Source organism: Pholis gunnellus (assembly GCF_910591455.1).
Source record: "Pholis gunnellus genome assembly, chromosome: 23".
Classification (NCBI taxonomy): domain Eukaryota; kingdom Metazoa; phylum Chordata; class Actinopteri; order Perciformes; family Pholidae; genus Pholis; species Pholis gunnellus.
The window spans coordinates 10,994,501-11,018,754 of record NC_136550.1 but is presented as its reverse complement, the minus strand read 5'-3'; the positions used below and the strand labels follow the sequence as shown (position 1 = coordinate 11,018,754).

The 24,254-nt window shown below is 41.7% G+C and overlaps 2 protein-coding genes across 2 annotated transcripts; one reads left to right on the top strand and one right to left on the bottom strand.

Moving 5' to 3' along the window:
- Positions 1-3,415: 3,415 nt before the first annotated feature.
- On the top strand, positions 3,416-5,742 carry LOC306714381 (calcium-binding protein 2-like; the record flags this gene model as incomplete). Its single annotated transcript, XM_079184400.1, has 7 exons — positions 3,416-3,477; positions 3,760-3,883; positions 4,659-4,689; positions 4,890-5,033; positions 5,117-5,226; positions 5,430-5,577; positions 5,714-5,742. The coding sequence occupies 7 exons, from the start codon at positions 3,416-3,418 to the stop codon at positions 5,740-5,742; spliced, it is 648 nt and encodes a 215-aa protein (XP_079040526.1).
- A 352-nt stretch (positions 5,743-6,094) lies between these two features.
- Positions 6,095-24,235, bottom strand: tdrd7b (tudor domain containing 7 b). Its single transcript, XM_079184291.1, has 20 exons — positions 24,157-24,235; positions 23,071-23,277; positions 22,675-22,819; positions 18,981-19,227; positions 16,188-16,270; positions 14,874-15,082; positions 13,939-14,307; positions 13,509-13,819; positions 13,235-13,427; positions 13,030-13,141; positions 12,712-12,914; positions 12,487-12,621; positions 10,589-10,672; positions 10,251-10,385; positions 9,988-10,098; positions 9,675-9,823; positions 9,351-9,583; positions 9,088-9,271; positions 8,798-8,958; positions 6,095-7,837 (listed from the first exon to the last, which is right to left on the bottom strand). The coding sequence occupies exons 2-20, from the start codon at positions 23,275-23,277 to the stop codon at positions 7,617-7,619; spliced, it is 3,492 nt and encodes a 1,163-aa protein (XP_079040417.1). The 5' UTR covers positions 24,157-24,235; the 3' UTR covers positions 6,095-7,616.
- Positions 24,236-24,254: the final 19 nt, after the last annotated feature.

The following is a 24,254-nucleotide window of genomic DNA, read 5'->3' as shown; positions in this document are numbered from 1 at the left end:
AGTAGTTGACCGAGGGCGGACATCTGCAAATCATATACCATTGGCTACCTGCAGGGAAAGGCACTTGACAGCGACGTAACAGGATGTGGCGCACATTTTAGTTGACAAACTATTGAAACACTTTTTATTTTTGGCAGAGTGTCCAGCGTCATTATCAGCCCTATGGAGCGGACGTCTGAAGTCACGGTTAGCGGCTTTGAGGAGGACGGACACAAAACGGAGGACTTTCCTTTTCTTATTATTGTTTCTTAACTATTGTGAAGTCCACACATATAAACTATAAAGGAACTAAACATGGATTCATCTCCAGAACGACAGAGACTTCAGTCACCAGCAGAGCAAAGTATCAAGCTTAAAGACTACTTTATTACTCTGTCGTATTATTTTAACTAAGCAACCAATCTACTTCCTGTTTACACCAACACCATCATGCCCAGTGTACATGAATAGTCACGTGATATTCGTTTTCAGGCGCGTTAGTCTGGACAGAGATCATCTCGAATATGATGCTGAAACGCTGTGTGGACGGAGAACGTTTTCGTTTTAAAACTCCAAACTCCACTCCACTAGTAGTGTGGATGTAGCCTCAGGGAGCCGCAACAGAGGGGCTGAAGCCGCGGGTTGCCGATCCCTGCTCTAGACATATTTACAACCAACAATAAGGTTGTTAAACAAACTTTGTGCCACAAAAGAGAAAATAATAATTGCAAACATTTTTTGCAAAAATAAATTGCCGGTTGTTGCTAAATGTTCCCATAAGTTAGATATACGGTTAGATATGGTACACTAGTCTGTCATAGTCTGTCTAGCAGACTGCATTGTGAGCTGGAGGAGGTGATGAGCCAGTAAACAATACGACCAACAACAAACCTACCCATAGGACATCTCTGTATTGCAACGCTTCGTTAGTCACCGCTGGATCCAACACTATCTATCAATATCTATCATTTAACATGCCTTTAGTTTCTACATCCCTGTTGGATGAAAAGCATGGATTGGCATGAACTCATATGTGTGATGGATCATGATATCTCCCTACTTAATATATATATTATAAACATTACATACATGTGGTGAACATAGACTGTAGACAGCTCAGAGACAGGGGAGCGTTTCACAAACATAACGTTACCATGCTGACTGATGGTGCTGAAAATATAGAAAATCCACAAATCAGAGAATATAAGGAGGGGGGTCATATACAGAAATGCAATACACATAAGAACCAGTTTTGAATGTTGGCTAATAAAGATTTTAAACACTTTACTTACAAAAAGATGGAGCATTTCCCAATCACAAGGCTGTCTTTTCATGTCAAAAGCTGACCTAACGGCAGCAGTTTAATCACATTAACACCTCAAACTGATGAGTAATAGCGAATCACCTGCTATAACACAAAGTGTCAGTCCTGCTGCCAGATTGAGACTTGATACTACTATTAGCATCACATAGGGTACTTCCATGATATCAATATTAAGGTTTAACTTTTAACATGTAGAGGGGGTGCACCGTTCCTGGAGGTTCTGCAATACCAGGTCGATGCGTGGAGTGGACGGAGCAAGCCCCTATTCCATCTCCCTATTCCAAAAATCAATTTAATATATGGTCCCCGGGTAGGGGACGTATCAGATATTAAACTGATAAGAACAGATACTACACTTGATCTTAGCCAAAAGGCCGAGAAGCGATACTGCTGCATTGTCGGAGGTACGAATCCGATTCTCCGCACCGCCAAAGTCACTCACGGTTTGAATATTTGTGTCAGTACAGATAAACTCGATGGGACAGAAACAAAACAGCAAAACACAGAAGATGAATAAAAAGATCTAAAACCGGCAGCAAAATGGGTTATTTTAACAAAGTAGTGATATCTCATGTGCAGCTACAGAGCGCTTCCTGGTCACGTGGTACAATCTAGTCCAATAGGAATTCAAGACGCAAGAGTTCTCTTATTTACTAACGGAGAGACCGTTCTAACTTCTAGTTTAAACAAATCTAATTTCAACTGACTTATAAATGCAATCAGAACTTTTCAAATCGTATAATTAGTTCGCTCTGATAGGATATGAGGGAGAAAAGTAATGTTTGATCCGTTCACTTCCGGACAGACAACAAACAGCGCTCCAGCGCCCTCTAGTGGAGAATATACTCTGTTGACGCCCTGTCCTGTAAACACAAAGAAAGTCTTAAAGAAGTCATTGTGATACACAAACTAACATGTGCTTTGAGTAAATAGTGGTACATGATTCTGCTGCTGATACCACAGTTTGATAACTTCAGGGGGCAAATATCTGGTCTACATTTATTGATTCCACCGATATAAATTGACCACTTGATGGCGACATTACACATTCTTCAACGAACGCAGACTTTACGCAGGCTTTGACTGCTGGGGGAGCACATGTTTCACTTTCGCACATTAGAATGTCGGACATTCGGGAGATTGCACTACAGTCCAGCTCACCCCCCTAGTCTGTCATAGTCTGTCTAGCAGACTGCATTGTGAGCTGGAGGAGGTGATGAGCCAGTAAACAATACGACCAACAACAAACCTACCCATAGGACATCTCTGTATTGCAACGCTTTGTTAGTCACCGCTGGACCCAACACTATCTATCAATATCGATCATTTAACATGCCTTTAGTTTCTACATCCCTGTTGGATGAAAAGCATGGATTGGCCTGAACTCATATGTGTGATCAAATATTGTGTTTGTATTTAACATTGCCAGTCTGTTATTGTTCCCTTATGAGTTCTGCAGCCACAATGATTATTCCAACACAATATGAACAATGATGTCACCAGCCCACCTGACAACACTTTCTAACTGCAGAGCCAGGAGCAACTCGACAATGCTAAAGGGCCAATGTCAAAACTTTACGGAAATTAAGAGACTCATTGCATTTGCAGGAGCCTCCAAATAAAGACATTCAAAGCTGGGGTTTAACCAGAGGAAATTGACCTCTTGAAGGACACATCAGTCACACTGCTGCTACAGGTTGTGCTTTCTAATCGTTGGCTGCAAGTTTAGCCAGGTATTACCTGTTAATCCTCTGTGACGGAAGGAGGTCAAGAGTAGAAGGGAAGAACAGAATGGACAGGATAGTGCGCAGCCATTCACAACACCAGTGGAGCACCACTCAAGGAGGACAAGAAGGGCTCGACGTCTTGTTGTTTTCTTTCCTCACCATTTAGGAGAGGGAATTAAGGTAAGCAAATTGCAGTGAAGTAACTGGATTTATAATTAAGATGTTGGAGATCAAAGATTTGCAGTGAAACCAAATAAATGACGTTTGGTAAACATGATTTTTATCTTCTTGCAACTTTTCTTTTTGCATCCCATAAAGCATTTATAATATCTAACGTCCATGTATGTAGTGTAACTGTAGGGCCATGACTTTGTTTATCCACAGCATGCCCACCGCAGGAGAGAGGACACCCTCTTCCACTTCTGTCGACTCAGCCGCAACAGATAGGTACGTTTAGATGAACGGTTCTCGCAGTAGCCCACATGTTCACATTGTGAGTGTGACAGACAGCCTTCGCACTGCCCCGATGTAATACTTAGTCGACCTACCACCGAATATACAACCCAGGGAAAAAAACATGTCAAGTGTGTCTTCTTGTCCTCTGCTAACATGTATTGAGTGGTTGAGAAGAGTTTTCACTGTGTAATCAAGGTGTCTTCAAATCTCAAATGACATGTAAGCATTTGCATTTGCCCTTTTAGCTATTTATTGTTTGATTTGTCCGTGTAGTGCCAAAGATGAATCCCCATCGGGTTCAATCTCAGAAACACCCAAGAAATCATCAAAGAAGGCCAAGAAAGCCGCTGACATGAACAAAGTCTACGACTCTGTGCTCAACAGTGTTTTTGGGGCGGTAAGTAGCTAACACCCACATTTAGTGGTTTAATCTGAACAGTTGAACTAGAGGTGACCATCTTCTTTGTGGCTGTTGTGACCTTTGACCTGTACTCTTGAAACAGTTTAAGTTATAACTTTTTACTTTCAACACCAGTTTCCCCATTCCTGCAACATTTAGACACTTTTATTCAATAAAATGTGTGTTTTCCCACAGCCACAGGCTGAGAAAGGCTCGGGAGTAATTCAAAATCAATAATTCAAATGATTGAGATCTATATAATACAGTGGATGCTCATATCCAGTTAAAGGCACTCTAAGTCAGACATTATAACGTCAGAAGTGAAGTAGAAGTCAGGCAGTGTACTCACAGTTTTGTTCCTGATCTTTCTCAAGCTGCTGTTACTAAGCCTGGTGTGCCTGCAGCTTTAGTGGCTGATTAGTTGAAGCTCACTGCCACACTGCATCAGGGTTATCCGAATGACGAGCACTGCCAAAACACTGGATTGAATATTTACCTTTTCCATTAAACACATGGAAACTGATTTATAAACCTGGTCATACCTGGGAGTTGTCCTCTAGTTGCCTTCTGTCATTGTATTATGTACACTTCGGACATTAACATGCGTAGTACACATGCCAATGAATCGCTAAGTACTCACTTGACATTAAAATAAAGTTTGTGCTAAGGTATTTTGGTAGCATTTGCACAGTACAATTTTTTGTTTCACAAAATAATAATAAAAATGGATTAACAAGTTCAACATGTGTTTTTTTTGCATCTGTTTCTGCAGGAGAGAGAATTAGCTCAGGCTGAGTTGGACGGTAAGTGTCACTGACACAACTCAGTGTCCACGTTATTGTAGATTACAGTCATTGCAATTATTAGCATGCTAATAGTTCCATCTTGATTAGCATGTGTTAGCATATATTAGTGATATAAGAAAGCTTAAGTAATCATTTGATCCGATAAACCACTTCTGGAACTGTTGTAATCTCATTGTGTCCCCTGACCTTTCTGACAGAGTTGCAAGAGGCCTTCAAAGAGTTTGACTACGACCAAGATGGATACCTGAACTACAAGGATGTGGCTGAATGCATGCGGACGATGGGATACATGCCCACAGAAATGGAGCTGCTGGAGATCGTTCAACAGATCAAGATGAGAAGTGAGCTGATAAGAGACCCTGTCGAGAATATATAGAGATCAAGAACAGCATGGCTCTGAAACATGCATCTCTCCTCTCCACAGTGGGCGGGTTAATGGATTTTGAGGACTTTACTGAACTGATGGGACCCAGGATGATGGGAGAGACTGCTCACATGCTGGGACTCAAAGAGCTCCAGTCGGCCTTTGTACAGGTCAGTCAACTGAAATCAGTTTAAACACGCTAAATCACAGAAAAAGGAGGAAAAGGGTTAATTTATTGTCATGAGTTTATATATATATCAGAACTCGACTAAAAGAGCTTTAGTCGAGTTGTGTACAAACATTTTTTCCACTCTGAGTTGCTGAAATTTTCTAAAGGAAAACCAGCTTTTCTTACACTTTCTGTTTCTAAAAGTTTGACGTCGATGGAGATGGAAAGATCACCCAGGAGGAAATGAAGGAGGCAGTCAAGTCGATGCTGGGGGAGAAGCTGAAGAAAGGAGAACTGGAGGAGATCATAAAGGAGCTGGACATTAACGCAGATGGAAGCATCGACTTTGAAGGTGACAAAAAAAGAAGTTCAGGCACATTTATACGTTTGACTTGTTGACCAGAACATTGTGGGTCATGATTGTGTCACACATCTTGTAAACGCTCAGCACTGACTCCACTTGTTGATTTGTTTTCTCTCCTCTTCAGAGTTTGTGATGATGCTCTCCATTCGCTAGCTGCCGAAAGGACGGACACGGACAGGATACACGGCCGCTTCTAAATCATTCCATAGATAGTTAACACAACTATTGACAAGTCACCCGTTTTTGTAATGGCGGTAGATGTCTACAACTTAATGTGTGCCTAACTGTAATAACTTAATGAATGGTGTACTGGGAGGAATGCGGTTATTTTGGGAGTTACATGCACGTTTTGCAGTGATATATGTAAATGACTGAGATGTTTTAATATTTTAATAAAGAAATTGAAATGATGTGAGTTTTTCAAATAACATAACACAATTGTAATATGCAATAGAAGAAGTAATCAATGGAATGATGACATTTAAACTTCTCAAACTGACTTTATTCCAAAAGCAAGTCATTTATTACCTCCAGCTCATTGTCAAACAACAAAATGGAAATGAATGAAGCATTCATCATCCTCTAGAGAATATAAGTTAAATATAAATTAAATTCATGTCACTTGTTAACAACAATGCAGCTTTGAGCTTTGTCGGGTCTACTGTCTTCAGAATTGGAGAAGCATTTGCAAATCCAAAACCACGGTGTCGGTGTGCCAGAATAAAAACACACATTTCAGAATAAAATCCCACAATCGGCCAACATTTGATGGTAGCACTGGAACCAAGCACGAGCAGAACTTCTCTCCTTTTGGAAATGTAAAAGCTTAACACTACTGGAAACGTATTGCTTATTATTATAACTTCAAAGTGTATGCGCACAATTAAGAAAGATCTGCGACATGCAGCAGGTGATGTGGAGAAATGAAAGTCATTTTAAGACAAGAAACAGAATAATAAAGAGTTACTCAACTCTGTGTTTCAATGGAGGAGAAGAGATGGTCAAGCCATCACAGGAGTCAGAAGTCACTGCGCTTTTAAGCAATGCACAGTCAAAAAGTCTGAGGAACTGTCTGTGTGTCAATTGTACTCTTTCAATTCAATGTAATATCCCAAACATCGGCCCTTCTACTGTACATGCAGTGTCAGCATGTACCACCACAATAATGTCAGGATACAAACATATCTCACACCAAAGTACATACTTCCTTAACAAACCCCATCAACTTCTGTTTCTGCTCTCGCTTGGTCAGTACAGTAGACTCTGTGTCAGCATATGCTAAAAAGAGACTAACTGGAGAAACAAAAACGGTTTATTCAAGCATATACAAAAAGTGTAAACTACCTACGGACTTGTCTGTTTCTTCTCCTCTCGGGGGAATGTTGGCTCTAACTTTTGGAAACTTTATGACAATCACAAATACTATCCAAAAAAAGCAGATTTTGTAAACAAATGTATTTCAATCTTCCAAGAATGTGAGAAGAGCTAATCTGAACATGTTGTGCACGGTGCTCACATTGGCAGGGTTAAGGGTGTTCAGACACACTATAACTGGATGCACTCACGGTGCTGAAGTGTACGACGCTGCTCTGGATTGAAGCTGTTGTATCACTTCCACAGCTTTCTGAGGATATTATGGAGAAATTCAGCAGTTTGTTACTGTATGCTGAAGGTATGTTTAGAGTATTTGTGGCAAGATTGGACCAACATCAAGCATGGGTGTATTGTCCAGTGGTCACACTGCAAAATCACATCACGGCATCCCTCCATGTACAGCCAAAACACGACAAGCAAGTGGCTACAACACCTACACCTCTTGTTTTTCTCTCTATACGCTATCGAACCTTTTCCTTCTACTTGTAACTTCTCCTTCATCTTTTCTTCCTCTCTTCTTTCAGTCCCCCTACATAGTGGATACATAAAGATAGATAAGCTTCTTCTAATTGATCTATCCACAACTCACAGTGTGTTCATTGAGCAGCAGGAAACCGCTGGCCCAGTAAGATGTGTCGACGATCTTCTGTCGCCTACAGCTCGTTGGTCAGCTCTTCAGCAAATTCAGCCATGATGTCGTGCACCCAGATGTCCCTTTCTTCCTGTGAAGTGTCGACAAGGAAGACCATCAACTTCCTGTCCCATGGGTTAGTGGCTTCCTGTACGGCCTCCAGCTGGGCCACAAGGGGTTTCTTCTCCACGTGGTTCCTGAAGACGATAGAAGCTTCCTCTGACCACTGCCTCGGCTTCAATCCTGCCAGGAATTATGAAGGTTAAGCTCACTTTTATGTTAATGATTTAATCTTAACATTTAATGCTACACAAATTAGAAGCCGAGTAGGCGTTTTGCTTGCTAGGCTCATAACTTGCTTAATGACTTTACTTTATTGTATCATGGAGGAACTTTAATAACAGAAAAGAGAAAAGCAAAGTTGTGAGAAGAAGTACTCAGAAGTAAACACAGCAAATCGAATATCGTAAAAAACTGCAAGAGAAAGACCTGCATTCAAAGTCTTGCTTAAATAATAGTACGATGTATGAGATTAGATCTTCAAGCTGGTTAATTCAACATCCCTCTGTGTCCCTCACTGTCTGTTACAAGGTCCTGTACAGGGCCTTTGCCTTATTTCCTCAATCTATTTGTGTCTTTCTGTTGATCTCTGTAAATCAAATCATTTGTATAGTTTTCTAAACCCCACTTACTTTATCAATTAACAATTTTTTCCTTTCTCTCTTTACTAAATATAAAAACCAACTTCCAGCACCTTTCTGGATTACTCCAGGAACAAAGTGCCCTTAAATATATAGACTTCCGGCTTGTACTGTAGATGGAGCTAGTGGGGTTGAGGGATGATTGCATGTTGTGCTCTTTCAAATTGATACATTTGTTTCAAATTTAATAAAAATATTCTTGAGAAAAAAAATAATAGTATAGAAGTTTTATCAGCAAAATGTACTTCAAATATTAAAGGTAAATGTACTCATAAGGCAGAAATACAATGGCACATTGTAGTAGGTTGAGGTGGAGCTCGTTCTAAATATGTTGTATAAGGTAGTTAGAGTTAGAAAAGGGCAGTTTTGTTGATAACAATGCACCATATTTTATAAGCTCACCATATGTTTAATATGTAAAATATGAATCTGTGAATATAATCGAGCAAGAAGTACAAACCTGCCTCTGATACTGTAAAGTAAAGAAATAAATGACACTCACCAGCCAGCTGAGCAGTGATTCCCTGGAACGGCAGCTGTCTGAACTCTTTGATCAGAGGTCTGAGCTGTGTGCAGCTGACCAGCTCATGTTTACCATAGTCCAACTCATACACAGACACCAACCCGTTGGTCAGAACTCCCTTCACCAACACACGATGCCAGCTAAGAGACGAGAAGAAGGAAGAGTGGATATATTTAGGCAAAGCGCTACCGCTCCCATTTGGCCTGTTATTGAATATACACTACAGACAGAAACAAAGACATAAGGCACCACAAATCAGAGTAACTCACCTGTTCTCCACTTTAGCAGCGTATATCTGATTCTTCTCTATGTTCAGTGGTTTCTCCTCAGTTTTATTGTAGTAGAGAATCATCTCTCCCATCAACACAACCAGTTTGTACATATCTCTCCAGGGCTGCAGCACAAAGTGGCCTGGATGGCATGCCACTGATACATAGACGTCTATGTTGCTGCCTGAGAAGAAAAAGACTTACATGTGAACACACGCTTTTCTAGGCTACAGTAAACTAAATATTTCCGCTGTATTTATTACCTGCTGGGGGAAACTCTAGTAATGGTGGCAGCTGGAGAGAGGATGAGGGGGGTGACGGAGTCTCTAGTGGGCGGCTGGTAGTCTTGTTGCCTCCTCCGCCTCCTCTGGGCCCTGATAGAACCCTCCTGAGATGAGGCTTGGCTGGGGAAGAGGTTGACGTTGGACTCCCATTGGTGTAGTCACTAGTGCTGGGGGTTTTGGAGGATAAAGTGGTTGTGAAGATCTTGGCAGGGCTGTGAAATTAAATTTACAAACAAAAGAGGAATTTAGTGAATAAGTTAAGACTAAACATTAGCTTTATATTGAATCTCAAGCAGCAGTAACCTGTGGCTCGTCAGGAAAACATCTGGTTGCTGTTTGAACAGGTCAGAGTGGGCCATCTGATGGTTGAGGCTGCGGGCCGGGTCGTGGAAGTTCTTTTCGGTGAAGAGGTGGACGTAGATGCAGCGCTTGGTTTCATCTACCTTGGCAACCTTTGGAGAAATGTTAAGATTAGTGTGGAGATACATGCGGAAGAAAAACAGAGGGGCTGAACCAATGAAGGCATAATTTGAGTGAAAATAATCACCATTCCTTTCCTGAAGAAATGAAACAACTGAAGATGTTAGATGTTAAGGAAGAACGGGCAGCATGTTACCTTCATGCTACAGTCTGTGGTGTTGAGCACTTTCTCTCGAAGCCATTGGACGACATCTGGAGTCCAGGAGCCAACACTGACAGCCAGGTCTGCTAGACAGCACTTCACAGCCTAAACACAGGTCATTTTCTCAGATAGTCTGTAAGACTGCATGAGGACGCTGCCCTCACTACCACAGTGCATCACAAAAAATATCTCCTTTGAGCATAATATTTGCTTTTGACTGTTTTTCACGCTATGTGCTTCGAAGACATATAGCTGACCTGTGGCGGGATGGCCATGAGGTCACGGAGGAACGGCGGTGGGATCTCTCTCAGCTCAAACACCTCTACAGAAGCCTGGACGCCAACATCAATGAACAAGATGTCCAGCACTCTGCTGCCGTGCAGGTTGGTGATCTAAAGACAGAATTATACTTTTTACAGTTATAAAAAATGTCAACCAAATGTGCAGGGAGGATTGCAGTAGTGTGGATGGTGTTTCTTTGTAATCTCTAATGCCTGCCTCTGCAACTAGAATTGTGACTTTATCCCCTTTGTCAACATTAATGATATGTGGATTTGTTTAAAAATTCACTGTCTGTGCTGCAGTGCCATCTTACCTCAACACGGGACCATTTGCCTTTGTAGCGAGCCAGACACCCTTTCCCACAAAAGGGTCTAGATACCAAGAACTCTGATGTTACCTGGAACAGAAATATCAGACATCATATTGTTGTTACATCGGACAGTATTTCCTCTGGATTGGTGAGGTTACTGCTGCTTTATGACTGCAATACAAATTAAACTGTAAAAGCTCAGAGAAACATTTCACAAGTCCACCCAGTCTGCTGCAGGTATTTACTACAATGACATTAATGAGTAGGACTTTAGATCTGTGGTTACTTGGAGAGGGGCGGTTGATGTTTAAATCATTAACAGATTTGAATTATGAATGGTTCATTTATTCCTACATTTACTCTACAGTTGGTTCATGACACCAACGTTACCAACACTAGCAGAGGGAGTCACCCTAACACATAAACTATATACATTTAGCTGGACTCAATATGGATTAAACAAACTGGATATTAAATTGGTAAAGTTATTCTTGGGATTTCCTTCTGGCTAGAAAAACAAAACCAGTCCATCCGGTTTGTTACTAGTTGTGGAAATACACCCCCTAGACTTGCAAGTCTCTTGCGTTGGTAAAATACAATACCAGACTCCACACTGTGTTAACTTCAACACTGACGTAAAGCATTACTGAGCTACAACTACGAGCTTTAAAGGACAGCAGTGGCACATCTAGAAAAAGCATCGGCTCCACTGTGCTCTTAACAGATTAAGTGGCTTGGCAAGATTATCAAACTAATCTCAATCTGTTTACAACTCTGCCTGAAAGAAGCAACACAACACAGATACATCCACAAAAGGCTTTTAAGACGATCATGTGAGTCCTAGTCTCCTGCGTGTATTTTCTAAACAGGCTGTAATGAATACACATATACAGCAGATCTTCATTTTAACAGACAGATAAGCAAGGAAGGTTTATATTGTTCTCTTCTTATTTCCAGTCAGGAGTCTGCAACACATCTGTATGCACCCCATGTGTGTCCCATTTAGAAATAATAATTCTATATTAATACATTTTTATATAGACAAATGCATATGCAATTGCTGCACCTACTACACTTAAAAAGAGAAGCATGTAAATCTACACAAATGAAAGGCAGACGAGCACTGAGATGAACGAAACACAGAGAAGCAAATGAAATGGACTGCTTTGAAGACTGGATTAAGAATAGAGTTGTAGTTCCAGACCGAGAGTGGATCTTAAGGTCTATGATGAAATCAATAATGTAAATAGATACATACAGTGTTTGCTACATATACATTTTGTAGGGGAGTTGTCACAATCCCCCTCCTACAAGAACCAGGGCTCTTACAGTCAATGTCGTAATCACATTAATTCCCAGCCGGTCATCATTCTTCATAGTGAGCTTCTCCTTGTATGCTGTGTATCGTTATATAAACTAAAAATGACAACAACGACAGTGTGGTCCCTGTAGCAATAGTACTATTTGTTTATGTTAATTGCACCATAATAAATTTAATGATTTAGTGATGTTAAAGGATATGGCTTGTGTTGTTCTATAGTGTTCTTATTGTCAGTATATCCCATGAAAAGACAAAACCCATAGTTTAATGTCATTGGTCTAATTTCCTAAAACAGCTGGGCACTGGAGTTTCTAACAAACATTTTCTTAAACCAGATTAAATCGTGCATTAGTCTCGGGCTAGTTTTCATCACCGATCACTACACATTTGGTGCTCAAATGAGAATTTATTGCAGAAAAACGATGAATGTCTCATTTATTCAAATTAAACTAACGTGCCCATGTTCAATGTAATAAAATACCCTGTAACAATGTAGACCATTGGTGCGAGAGTAAACAAAGAGAAAACGTTTTTAAAGTTTCAAAAGTCACTGAGACATCAAATGGTGTGTGGTGCTAACCTGTGAGTGGAAGTATGTCTCTATGTTCTCCAGTATCTCATTGAGCTTGGAAAGGCCTCTGGAGGGCAGCTGGCAGTAGATGGTCCCATCTGAGCAGACGCTTCTGACAGTCACGTTCATATAAGCGCTGTTCACCTGAGGAGAGCCAGTGATAAGAGTTCAGTGTGCTACACACACACACACTGACTGAACCACGCACAAACACAATGTCTGCACTTCCTGTACCTGTAACGGACTGGCAAGCGTCTTGTCCTGCAGGGCTTTCATACAGGCAGCGTTGATGTTGACATCGTCATCCTGCGACGTGTCATACAGGACGACAACGGGGGTCTGCCCTCTCTCTATGATCTCTGCCAATAGGATCTTTCCACTTGCCATTGTCTCAAACTTCTTCAGCACAGCAGGCTCCTGACAGAATGGCTTCAGACCTGGACGGACACACGGACACAGCTCCATCAATAGGCCAATAAATGATGGAGATGGGGAAAATAGAAGGGTGAAACAAGAAGGATAAGAAAGTGTTTTTTTCCAGTTCAGACTCACCTGCTAGTTTACATTTGGTCGCCTGGAAAGGCAGTTGGAAAAATTTCTCATGCAGCTCAAACACTTTGGTTTTGCTGATCACCTCTGAGAAGCCATGATCCACATAGTGCACCTACAGAGGTGAAAGATTTATAATTAATTTTTTATGCATTTGTCTTGGATGCATCACTTGGCATTCAATGACTAGTATCACTAGAATTCTCACCTTGACCTTGTCAGCCATGACCTCGCAGACTTGCGCCCTAAGAATCTCCTCCTCCTCCTCGGCCCTGACAGCAACAAGTTGACCGGAGGATGGAGATGACAAAGGAGTTGGACTGCTTTGGTCCACACCGTAAAAAACCCTCATTTCATCTTCCATGGACTCCTGGGCCTGGGAGTAACCCTCACCAATGTACCTGAGAGAGGAGGAGAGAGAGACAGATAGTCTGAACTGTTAAGTCCTACAGTACATTCACACATGCAGTTCTCCTACCTACCTGATTATAACTCCGTTGGTGTTGGTGGCCTCCACCACAAGCACTGAGGGGTACTCCTCTTTGGGTATTTGCAGAGAGGGCACCGCGTGGTTACTGAGCCTCCTCCCCAGCTCTTGCCTCACCCTCAGCTCCTCCACACTGGCTGAGGAGTTCCTCCTATTACAGTTTTCATCCTCTACTCCTCCACCACCACCACTGCTACTCCCCTTGTACAAGATGGCCCTCTTGGGGTTGTCAGGCATGGGGTAGTCGATGGTGCAGATGTCGGAGAGGAAGTGAAGGTTCTCCAGGACATGTCCGGGCAGTTTGAACTTGCAAATAAATAAAATTGAATATGTATATATATATTTATATAAAAAAATATCAACCGCATCTAGCTCCTGAATTTGGTAAGGACCTTAATATGATAGTGTTTCAAAATGTTACTGACTTTGTACGTGTCCTGGAAGAGCTTGGGCAACGCGTGGGCCCACAGGCCGTTGGGGTACTTCACCAGCAGCTCCTCCAGTTTCAGCTTCAGGTTGGGGCTGAGGGTGGCTGGGGAGGAGGGAGGACTGGGGGACGAGGAGGATGATGTCGTAGTCTGGGGAGAGCAGGAACCAGAGTGAGTCAGTTGGGTGCTGGGGGGACTCTTCTGGGTGGGGGACTGCACAGGTTTGTTTGTCGGGGTGTTTGAATTTGGCACAGGGGCAGAGGTGGAGTTTGGGTTAAGGATGGGTGGAGGGGAGGATGTGGTGGTCTGTTCCTTGGCAGGATAAAGCAGCAACTCTGATGGGTTGCTGCTGCAGGTTTTCTCTACCTAGCAGAATAAATGGAAAGCACTTATGTTATATATTATAAAACCATTTTGTAGGTAAAACAGACTGAACATGACTAGATATTCATGACATTGCTGCTTCCAATATATCATCGGGATTGGTACTAATGCTCAGAAATTCCTCTTTCTCATGTTCTCTGATTTGTGACTTGTGCTTTATAAATAAAATGAACTTGACGTGTCTCAAGATGATATAAGATTACTAAAAGCTTTTTGTGTTTCATGCAGAGCTTTGTGGGTTCTTGTTTTTAGGATTTTGTGCATAATGTTGACCTGTGCATATTATCTCTAAAAAACATCAACTGATATATAACTGCTGCGTAACATGTACTATGTGATATCATAGCTTATGCAAAGTAAATTGCAAGAGACAAAAAAAAAAGATATTTCTTTGCCTGTGCATAAAGATGTCATGCTGCCTTTCATTAGCCCCACTGTATTATCATCTTATCACAAGTAATTATTAGAGATAATCATTTTAAGACAGAAATGCTTCTCATTATAGTCAAATACAAACAAATAGCTACAGTAACATCAGGCGTACATACAGTGCATATGTGTGCCCAGGTCTCCAAGTCTTTGATGGCCTCAGTGGGCATGTCCTGTTTATACAGCTCCCTGTAGATCTGAGGCAGCTTTGACACCCAGAACCCGTTACTGTACTTCCCCAGAATCTCCCTGATGCGCCCCTGGACCTGCTGAGGGTTGTAGGGCTTTCCTTTCCCTGAGTGGAGGCTCTCATTTAGATTTAAGGGTGCTGGAAGAAAGAGAAGAAAGAGATGGATGCAATTACTGTTTTGATCTTCTGGACCCTGAAACTTGCTGGTTGCATGGCATGCTTTTGCCAAAAACAAAAGCACTTTAATCTTGAAAGAGATGGATGATTTGAATAAAGAATGAGAGTGACGAATGGGTATCTTTACAACCTAAGTCATGCCTCCTTTTGCCTCTGACCCATTGACCTACGGGCTTCTTTTCTTTTGATAAAACTTTAACTGCAAAATTGGTCAGACAGTCGAAAATTACAATTGGAACACGTCAATAGATATCAATATTGCTTAAAACATTTTGATATTCAGTATTCATCCAAATATGGATATTAGTGCTAACTACTGCCAAAGCCTTTTCTAATGAAGTCACACTAAAAACCACTTTGACACTTTGAACGTGTGAATCTCTAGAATTACAATAATCAAATGCAGCCTTGTTATGCCAACACTGTGAGGCATACAGCACCTTAGGTCTTGCACATTTTCTAAACAGGAGTCTCCTACATGAAGCAAAAGCTCTTAAACCAGTCAGTTTCACACTTAAACAGTCTCATCTGTCTGTAAGGGCCTGAAATAAACATCTAAGGTGGCTGGAGCCTTTGAAAATATGTGCCTCAAAGCTATGTAGTTTATTAAATTCCACTGCGTTGCCCCAGGCTATACAGCCATTGTTCAGACAGGTAACATGACAACAAACACATTCTTAGTTTAAGTAAAAGAGATAAAGGGCAGGGAGGTTGACAGACAACACAAGACGAATGGGCACTGATTAAACTTGAACCTCGTGTCTACGGGATCCTCAGAAAATCTACTAAGATGGGGTTGCTGTATGTTTGCTTTACACATCACAAAAGAATGGTCTGTTGGACACATGATTTGATACTTCAGCACAAGAAAGCACAGCATGACACTAGAAAACTGTATTTTACTTAGTTGAGTCTTTACTATCCTCTGCTGATGCTTTGAGAAGCCAGCCAGCATTTCAGTTGTTAGAAGTGATCCAGGTCTGGGAAACGTTTCTGTTCGTTTAGAGGACCAAAAGCTACACAAAATGTATTTTTAGCGGTATGAAAAACAGCCTGTTCTACTTACGGCCGGTCTGTTGGGAGTTTTTAGAAAGGTGAGCATGCACCTCCTTGTGAAACCGTGACGGGAGGGTCATCCTCTTGTCTGACCTGGACACAAGAGAACGGAACAAGAAGAAGCAAAACTTTTCATTTGCTCTGTAAGAGAAGAAAATTGTGCAGAACAGACTCAAAACAACATTTTGTTTCTCTTTTTTGAACCTTCAAAAGCTACAGCATTTTACAAATCAATTATTTTTTGTGCATAGTTAAAAATAAATAAAAAAAGGAATCACTTCTGACTTCAGTTTTAAGGCTTGGCCTGGCTTTGTGCTGCATGTCCGATCCTTGATCTCGTCAAAGCACCGTCATCATCTAAAAGGACTGGTAGCATCTCCAACCAGAAAACCAGCTTAAGTTCAGTGCAAGACAGAGGTTTTGTTGCCGGTCCTCAGTAACACAACCCATTAATCAAACTGTCTTCATACCCAATTGGTCGAGAACAATGGGTCGTGAGATGCAGCACACTGGGTACTGCATTGCACCGTAGATGCTATTCCTCAAACTGAGAATGTATGGAAAGATTTGTACATTATGTATCTACAACCTTTTCCTTCTTCCCACTCCTCCCATAACCTCTTCTACCCATCCTTACTGTGCCTGCTGTTCAGATCAGTCACCTCAATGAAACAATAACCGCTGTGTTTAAACATTCCTCCCAATTCTCCTCATTCACCCTGACTATCTCCCTCGTGTCTCCTGTCTTCTCAGTCACAGCTCCTGGCTCGCCCTGGTCCATAGCTACAAATGTAAGCAAGCAATCAATAAACAAAGCAAAAAGGCCATTTTCTTTGTGACCCTGAATGGATGGGAGAGGGTTTGAAGGACTTTACTACCCATACATGGATCACAGGACATAATTCCAGCAATCTGATGATTTCAGTTCCACTGACATAAATGTAAATCTAAAATACTAAATCAAAATGGTCATGATGTTTGGTAATTTGTATAACAAGGACAATTCTCCTTTGGTCTTCAGCCAAGAAGCAGAAGTCCTTAAAGTGCTCAAAAAACAATGAAAATGTTAACTATATTTCGATTACTTCTGGGAAATCTACATCTCCAAGGGGAGATTGTGTGATACAATTGAAACCCCCCAAACAGCCACTGGGTGAATCTTGTGGAGAGATGTTTTCTAGTCCAAGCTCTAGATTTTGCTTTAACTGTTTTCTGGAGCCTGTTTTCTGGAAGACTGCACTTGTATTTTGATTTGGCTTCCATTACTGTATAATTTCGAGATAAAGGAACTTTAGAGCTACCAGCCTGTCACAGAACCTCACCCTCATACTTTCTCTCCCTAAGCAGAGACAGCATATGCCTGAGAACACACAAAACTCTCCCATCGAGGTAAAGACTAGTCTTCTCAACTCATCAACTCCATAAGCTCAACTTTTTATTTGATAAAAATGTAACAAATGTAATGTAATTCTATGTTGACTCTTTCATTTTGTTCGCTGAATTCACCACTTGTGGCGCCATGCATCCCGTAGTACACCTGCACTCACACACAATCGACGATAACGCTGGCCTGCTAGCGTACTCTCCGATGGAAGATCTAGAGGGATACAGAGAGATCTGCTGATTCACTCTGTGTCGGTTTAGAAGTGTTAATCTACCAGAGAATAGAGCAGGGCTTAGAAAGGGCTCACGTCCCCCCTGCTCTGGGCTCGTGTCCCCTCCCAACACACCAGGCTTCCCACCCTGTCGCCCCATTGTGCTGTTGAGAGCCAGCGATACACTGGACTCCCATGGTGACACAGAGGACTGATGTCAGTTGTTTTCACAGTGGACGGACGAACAGGGCTGTGGATGGATGGAAGTGAGCCAGCCAGCCAATGAGCTGGAATAATCATGATTCATAGTTTAAGCAATGCCGATAGATAACATCTCGCAATGCTTCTAAATGGCTTCTTCAATAACATAGAATCAGGTTTTTAACTCAATCCAGGTTCACGGTGAACGAAAGTAGAAATCTGAAGCCATTGTCTATTGGAACAAGTATTGATTTTAGAATAGGAAAAATGTATTTGGGCCAATTACGGGGAAAGAAGAGCGGTAAAATCATAATGAGCAATTTACCAATTAATTCATAGAGAGTGTAAGAAAGAGATTGGAACAATGATGGGTAGTAAGATGGACAGTAAAAACATGCCAAACACGTCGACGAGAAGGCAAAGAGAAACAGAAGAAGTGAGAAAGTGAGGAGAGGAAGGACACAGACAGGCAGAGAGAGAACCAGAATAATCTAGTGAGTGCATCATCAGTCCAGTGCTGAATAAGCAGCAGCAGGGAGGCTGTTTGCACTCAGAAACCAAGCAGAGTTCAACCAGGCTCCCATTCACCAGCAACCTATTCTGATTCAGCTCAGACCACATGGGTGGGAGGAGAGCAGGGGGACAGACAGAGAGAGAGAGGGAGAGAGAATGAGAGCGAGAGAGAGAAAGGGAAAGACATAAAGAAAGAATGTGGGACATGTACGATTGATTTTCATTGACTTGTAGCTGAAGTTTGGATTGGATGTTGGGAGTGATGAGAAAATATAAGAAACTGGTTAAAGATAAGTAATTCAATCCCCCAAAGATATTTCTTAATTGTCTAAGACAGTTTAAAGAATTTTGAAAGCATGTTGCATTGCAGAGAGAGAATCTACAGGAAAAAAAGATTGTATTTGTGTCTCAAGCACCATAAAAAAACTGATCACATAGAATTATCTCAATTCATAAAGCTATTTGAAGTGAAGTAACTGTGTCCAACTGCTTACTTCTCGGCAGGTGGGTTCCCTTTCCTGTTGGGTGTGTTCTGATACATCTTGCTCGGATGCGCCCCAGTCTTGCCCTCTGACTGGCCATCCCTCACGTCCCTGGCCTGTCTGAAGTCTCCATGTCCTCCCCCTCGGCCGCCTCCTCCTCCTCCTCCTCCTCCTCCTCCTCCTCCTCCTCCTCCTCCTCCTCCTCTAACCCCGCCTCGCCCGCGGTGGTTCGGCTGCCTCAGAGAGGTTTGAGGTTTGGCTGCACGAAAAAAGAGAAAGCAAAAGAGAAGTAGAACTATGGACTTAAACACACACACACACACCCTGACTCAGCGAAACCTGATGCTGAGACAGGGCAGTGTGTCTGTCTGGAGGTCACAGTGTTATAGATTGCTTCAATATCTGTAGACACAGTAGAACTAGAGGAGCACAATATCTCTAATCAGTGAGCCAGCCCAGCAAGCATCAACAACACATCGCAAGGTCAAGGAAATACACCTGTTTGATTTGAGAGTTAGATGAGAAGATACCATTACCAAGCACAGACATGGTATTGATCTTCTCATCCAACTCTCCACAAAAATGTGAATACGTTAGTTTCTCCTAAATATTGAACAATTTAAAATACAGCAATTCAGGAGACTGTGATTACACTAGGAATATTAGGTGAGTGAAAGTATGTGTGTAAACATAAGTGGGGCTCTACTGGAAAAGAGCAAAGAATATAATATAACATATTTTGTATTATGCATGTACAATATACATGCTGTATACAAACTCCCTATGTACATTTTTTGTTGTTGAAAACTTTCAACCCTTATCGTATGGCTGATTTTTCTTAACAGTTAGAAAATTACATTATTATTTTATTATTATTCTTACATGGTCACTGTATGCTCAGTAAAAAGCCCAAAAGTCAGAGACCAAATATCCTAACACTCCCTCATCACTGAGATGTGACATCATTCAAGCGCATCTGATCGGTATGACATCACATTTCAGCGAAGTGACATCATATACCCTGTTGAACATAACCCTGAGTCATTCCCACTCCCACACTCCCTCTTTCCTTTCAGTTCTTCATCATGCCGTCTCTTCTTTTATCTCAACTCATTTCTTCATCTCTCTTTTCCTCAGTGAGCTCTTTCTCCTGCTTTCCGATCCTTTCTGTTCTTGCTGAATCTCATTAAATCTTTCCAGTGAAAGAACACAACAAGCAGCTTCACCAGCCATTGTCTTCAAAAGTCATCAATAGGCAATTTCAAAATCGTATTCTTCTCTCTATGAGCTACTAGCAGTTAATCAATTAATCAATCGGCCAATTAATGAATCAATAACACTTCCACACAACATACCAATAACAGAAACTCAGCATTCACATACGCAGGCAAGCTTATATCCACATGCAGATATAGCCAAGGACAATAACACAGACGAGCAGACGCCGCGTCACCTCACCAGCATGGACACAAGGTCCCTGGTCTGCCTCTGCCTGAATGTCAATATCCTGGTGAGGAGGAGGAGAGAATGAGAGATGAAGAGGTTGATTTGTGAATCAGCTGCTCTTTGCTTGCAGCGGAGTCTCAGCGGCGATAGGCCTCGGATCGGAACACGCAGCCCCACTCTCTCTCCTCTCTCTCTGACTCCCCCCTTCCCCGTCATCCGTCCACCCCCTCCCTCCTTCCCATTTCACCATCCCTCTTCTTTTCTTTTCCTCCGACACGCTCGCTGCCACTCCTCCTCTCTTCTCCCACTTCCTCCTCTGGCTCTCTGCAGCGCCACAGTCTAGCGGAGGTGTATGCGCTACAAAGACAATTGCGTACACGGTTCTGTATGTGTGTGTGTGTGTGTGTGTATATGTGAAGGGGGCTGTGAGATTGCTTGCTTAGTTTGCATATGTGCAATTATGGTTCATGAGTGTGTTAATAGGAAATAAAGTCAGAAAAAGATGAATGAATGTTCACAATTGTGTGTGGCTCTCCAGTAAAATGCGTGTGATGTGACATCTTCACATATGAACCTGATACACCTGTGCAGCCCGTAACATTGTGTGTCTGCTTGAGTGTGTATGTGTGAGATTCTTAGTGCCTAAGGAACTGCAGGTCTCCACAGAGCAACAGTAAAAACAGGCCAGTCAGTCATCCAAAAACTGGGCTCAAAAACAGAAAGCATTTGCCAAAGTTGCATTGTTACAGTACTAATACAAACACTAGACACTTTCTATGTTTCCCTTGCACTGCTGCACTGTAGCACCAAGAGGAGTGTGGAAAAGGTTTGGAAATATTCAATGAAAAGGCTGGCTGGAACTAAATATATATTTCTAGGCCACAGCTTTTCAAGACTGAATTAGTTCATCGGTCCTTTATTTTGCTGTGTAAATGTGTTTAGTTAGAGTATAAACAAAACTGCTTGGTCATCATTAATATGCAAACAGCAGGAATTTTATACATCAAAGACGAGCAGTCAGTGCACATTTCAAAAAGCCTTTTGTTTGATTTTGAGGAAATAATTAACAGAATAGGTCTGTTTTTATTCTTATAAAATATATAAAGTTTATATAGTATATACCCTATACGTATATATAATCTTATGATTTTATTCCTGCCAGAGTGGAAAAAGGCTTTTGTTGGAAAAACAAATGTTTTGAAAACATTAACCATATAATATATTGAATACCCTTACTGAAATATTACTGGTGAAGATGATACATATGTTTTTCTACATTCACAATCATAACAGGACTTGGGAATAAGAAGTCATAAGGCTTTTTGCATCACACCACATGTACTGTATAGCAGTGCTGATATGAATCCGGAGTGCTCTTTGCTATGTAGTCAAACATGTTTTGAATAGTGCAGCCAAGTAGACTTTCATTTACATTTGACATCAAGGTCCTTCCTGTATTGTTAAATTCCAGAGTTGGTTACACACAATAGTCCAACACTCACAAGAAACCCAACACCGGTTTTCTTGCAGTGCAGCTTAAGTGCTCCAGTGCTAACCACTGTGTCACAGGGCTGCCCGACTGTTAATTATCATTATTTTGTGTAATCCGTGTCCATATTTATTTTCACTTGTGAAATGAAAATGACAGATTACTGATTGAGTCTTTTTCAGCACGCTGTCGATCTCTTTGAGAATAAAAATTACAACTAAAAGTATTTATGAATTAGGCATTTGTAATCATTTCAAATTTGCTTTAAAATACACACTATAATGCAGATGTTGCATGTTTCCTCCGTACATTTTAGCAGTGACTGCAATGACATTTAATCCAATACCTAATTGATTTTAAGCCACCTTGTGATTTAGTAGTAAACATCCATGTATGTAATTGGATCGAGCTAAATGTGTCTTGTGAAACTGGATTATAGTTTCCTGTTGAACACTGTAATGCTGAAGCCATTGCCTTGCCAATTGTGGTTCTCCCTACGCTATAATATATTTGCTTGCCGTCTCCCACACAGAAACTGTGAAATCCCACATGCACAACCGCAACTTGTAATGTTTTTCAAGCCTGGACTTTAGGTGAAACCAAAATAGCTGAGCGACTGAGCCAAAAGCTTTACATGCTAGGGAATGTTCAATAAAAACAACAATATATACATGTAGAATTGATAATTGTTGTTAAGTTCGGCTAAAGGAAATGGCCATGTCGCCGTGTTTATGCTTGCTAACTCGCCAAAATGGTGGTCCAAAATCTTACCATTGAGGACGAGTGGGGCAGCCGGTTTGACCCTCATCTGGGTGTTGACCAGGTGGGGTCGGCCTGTCTTCTTGGAGCTGCGCTGACGAGCCACCACCTTAGCTATGTGGGTGGTCTCATGGGCACCTGAGGCAAAACATACCATCTGCAGTGAGAGGGAGGAGTAAACAGACGGATATCAATAACAGATTCATCCCAAGGAAGAGTAAGTTATTAGGCTACCTCCTAATAACTACCAGGTGTGGATATTATCCAAATTACGCACCCAGCACTTTGTATACATAGCGGTATTAAAATATATGATTATATATAAAGAATAATATGGTTTAATTATGGCTTAATATGTGTACACATCTATCCTTTAAACCATCCATCCTGCACAGGCCTCACACACACCTCTCCAGAGCGGCTGCGCTCTGTGCGGACTATAGACGGCATGCTGGCCATCAGTGCATCCAGGTGGTTGTGTCCCATCTGTTTGTGTGGTATCTGCTCCCCAGTCAGCTCTTTGTACTCTAACTGCAGACGGGACAGTGACACGCCGCCTCTGTTGGCCTGGAGGATGGCCCGCAGCATCTTCTTCACCAGCTCCACGTCAGCCATCTGAAAAAAAAAAAAGTGAATTGTTTTAGGATGGAAATAGTTTGTTTTTATGTACAGTCAAAGTTGTAGTTGTTTTTTTATATATAGTACAGTCATAGTCACAAAACAAGCATGTATCTATTTTTAATTACCATTCCCCTATTCTGTGTAATAAGCAGTTATTTATTGGTGGAATTCAGAAATATAGGCTGTATGCTATTCCACACCGGGCATAGGTGCTACTATGAAGGAAAGGTGAATAAAGGTTTACTGGAAACAAATGAAACATACATGTTTGATTTATCCTACTAATTGCTTTAGCATTAGATGAGTTTCGCCCACTTGTTGATGCATTTTGCAGCGCAGGCAGCAGACGGGACAGGGAAACTATGAATGACGTAACTCGTCACACATCGACTCCACACCCTCTATCGGGACCAAACTATTTGGGTGAAGTTTCCTTGTCTTATTTCTTTTTCTTAACAAAACTGCAATACAATAGTCCTGGCCTATTGAATGACGCCGACGGAATGTACAAAACCCAGTATACAGTCAGCACAGGCAACGATAGTGCGCCTAACATCGACTTAAATCCTTCAGTGCCACCTCCGGAACAGCGGCTCATAAAGATAGCTAAGGGACTGACCGGAAGCTCATACATGTTGCCTTCAAAATAAAACTCCAGAGACTCACTAGAAATTCTCCACCTCGCATATTAGTCGCTAAAGTTATTACTTTGAAAGTCCCAACCGGAAGCAAGGTTTGTGTCCTGGCTGGCTTGAAAACTTTTGAGCCATCCTAGCCGAGAGTGTAGAAAGAGGTGAAATAAACACACAACTTCACCAAGAGTGAGTGCTATAGAAGTCCATGTAAGTCAGAAAGCTACAAAAATCATTCTACCTTGCTCTAACACGACGGGATGGTAAAGCCAGGACCTGTTCCCGTCAGTGCTGTCACCTCCAACCTCCACGAGCTCACCACCACGAGCTGAGCTGCAG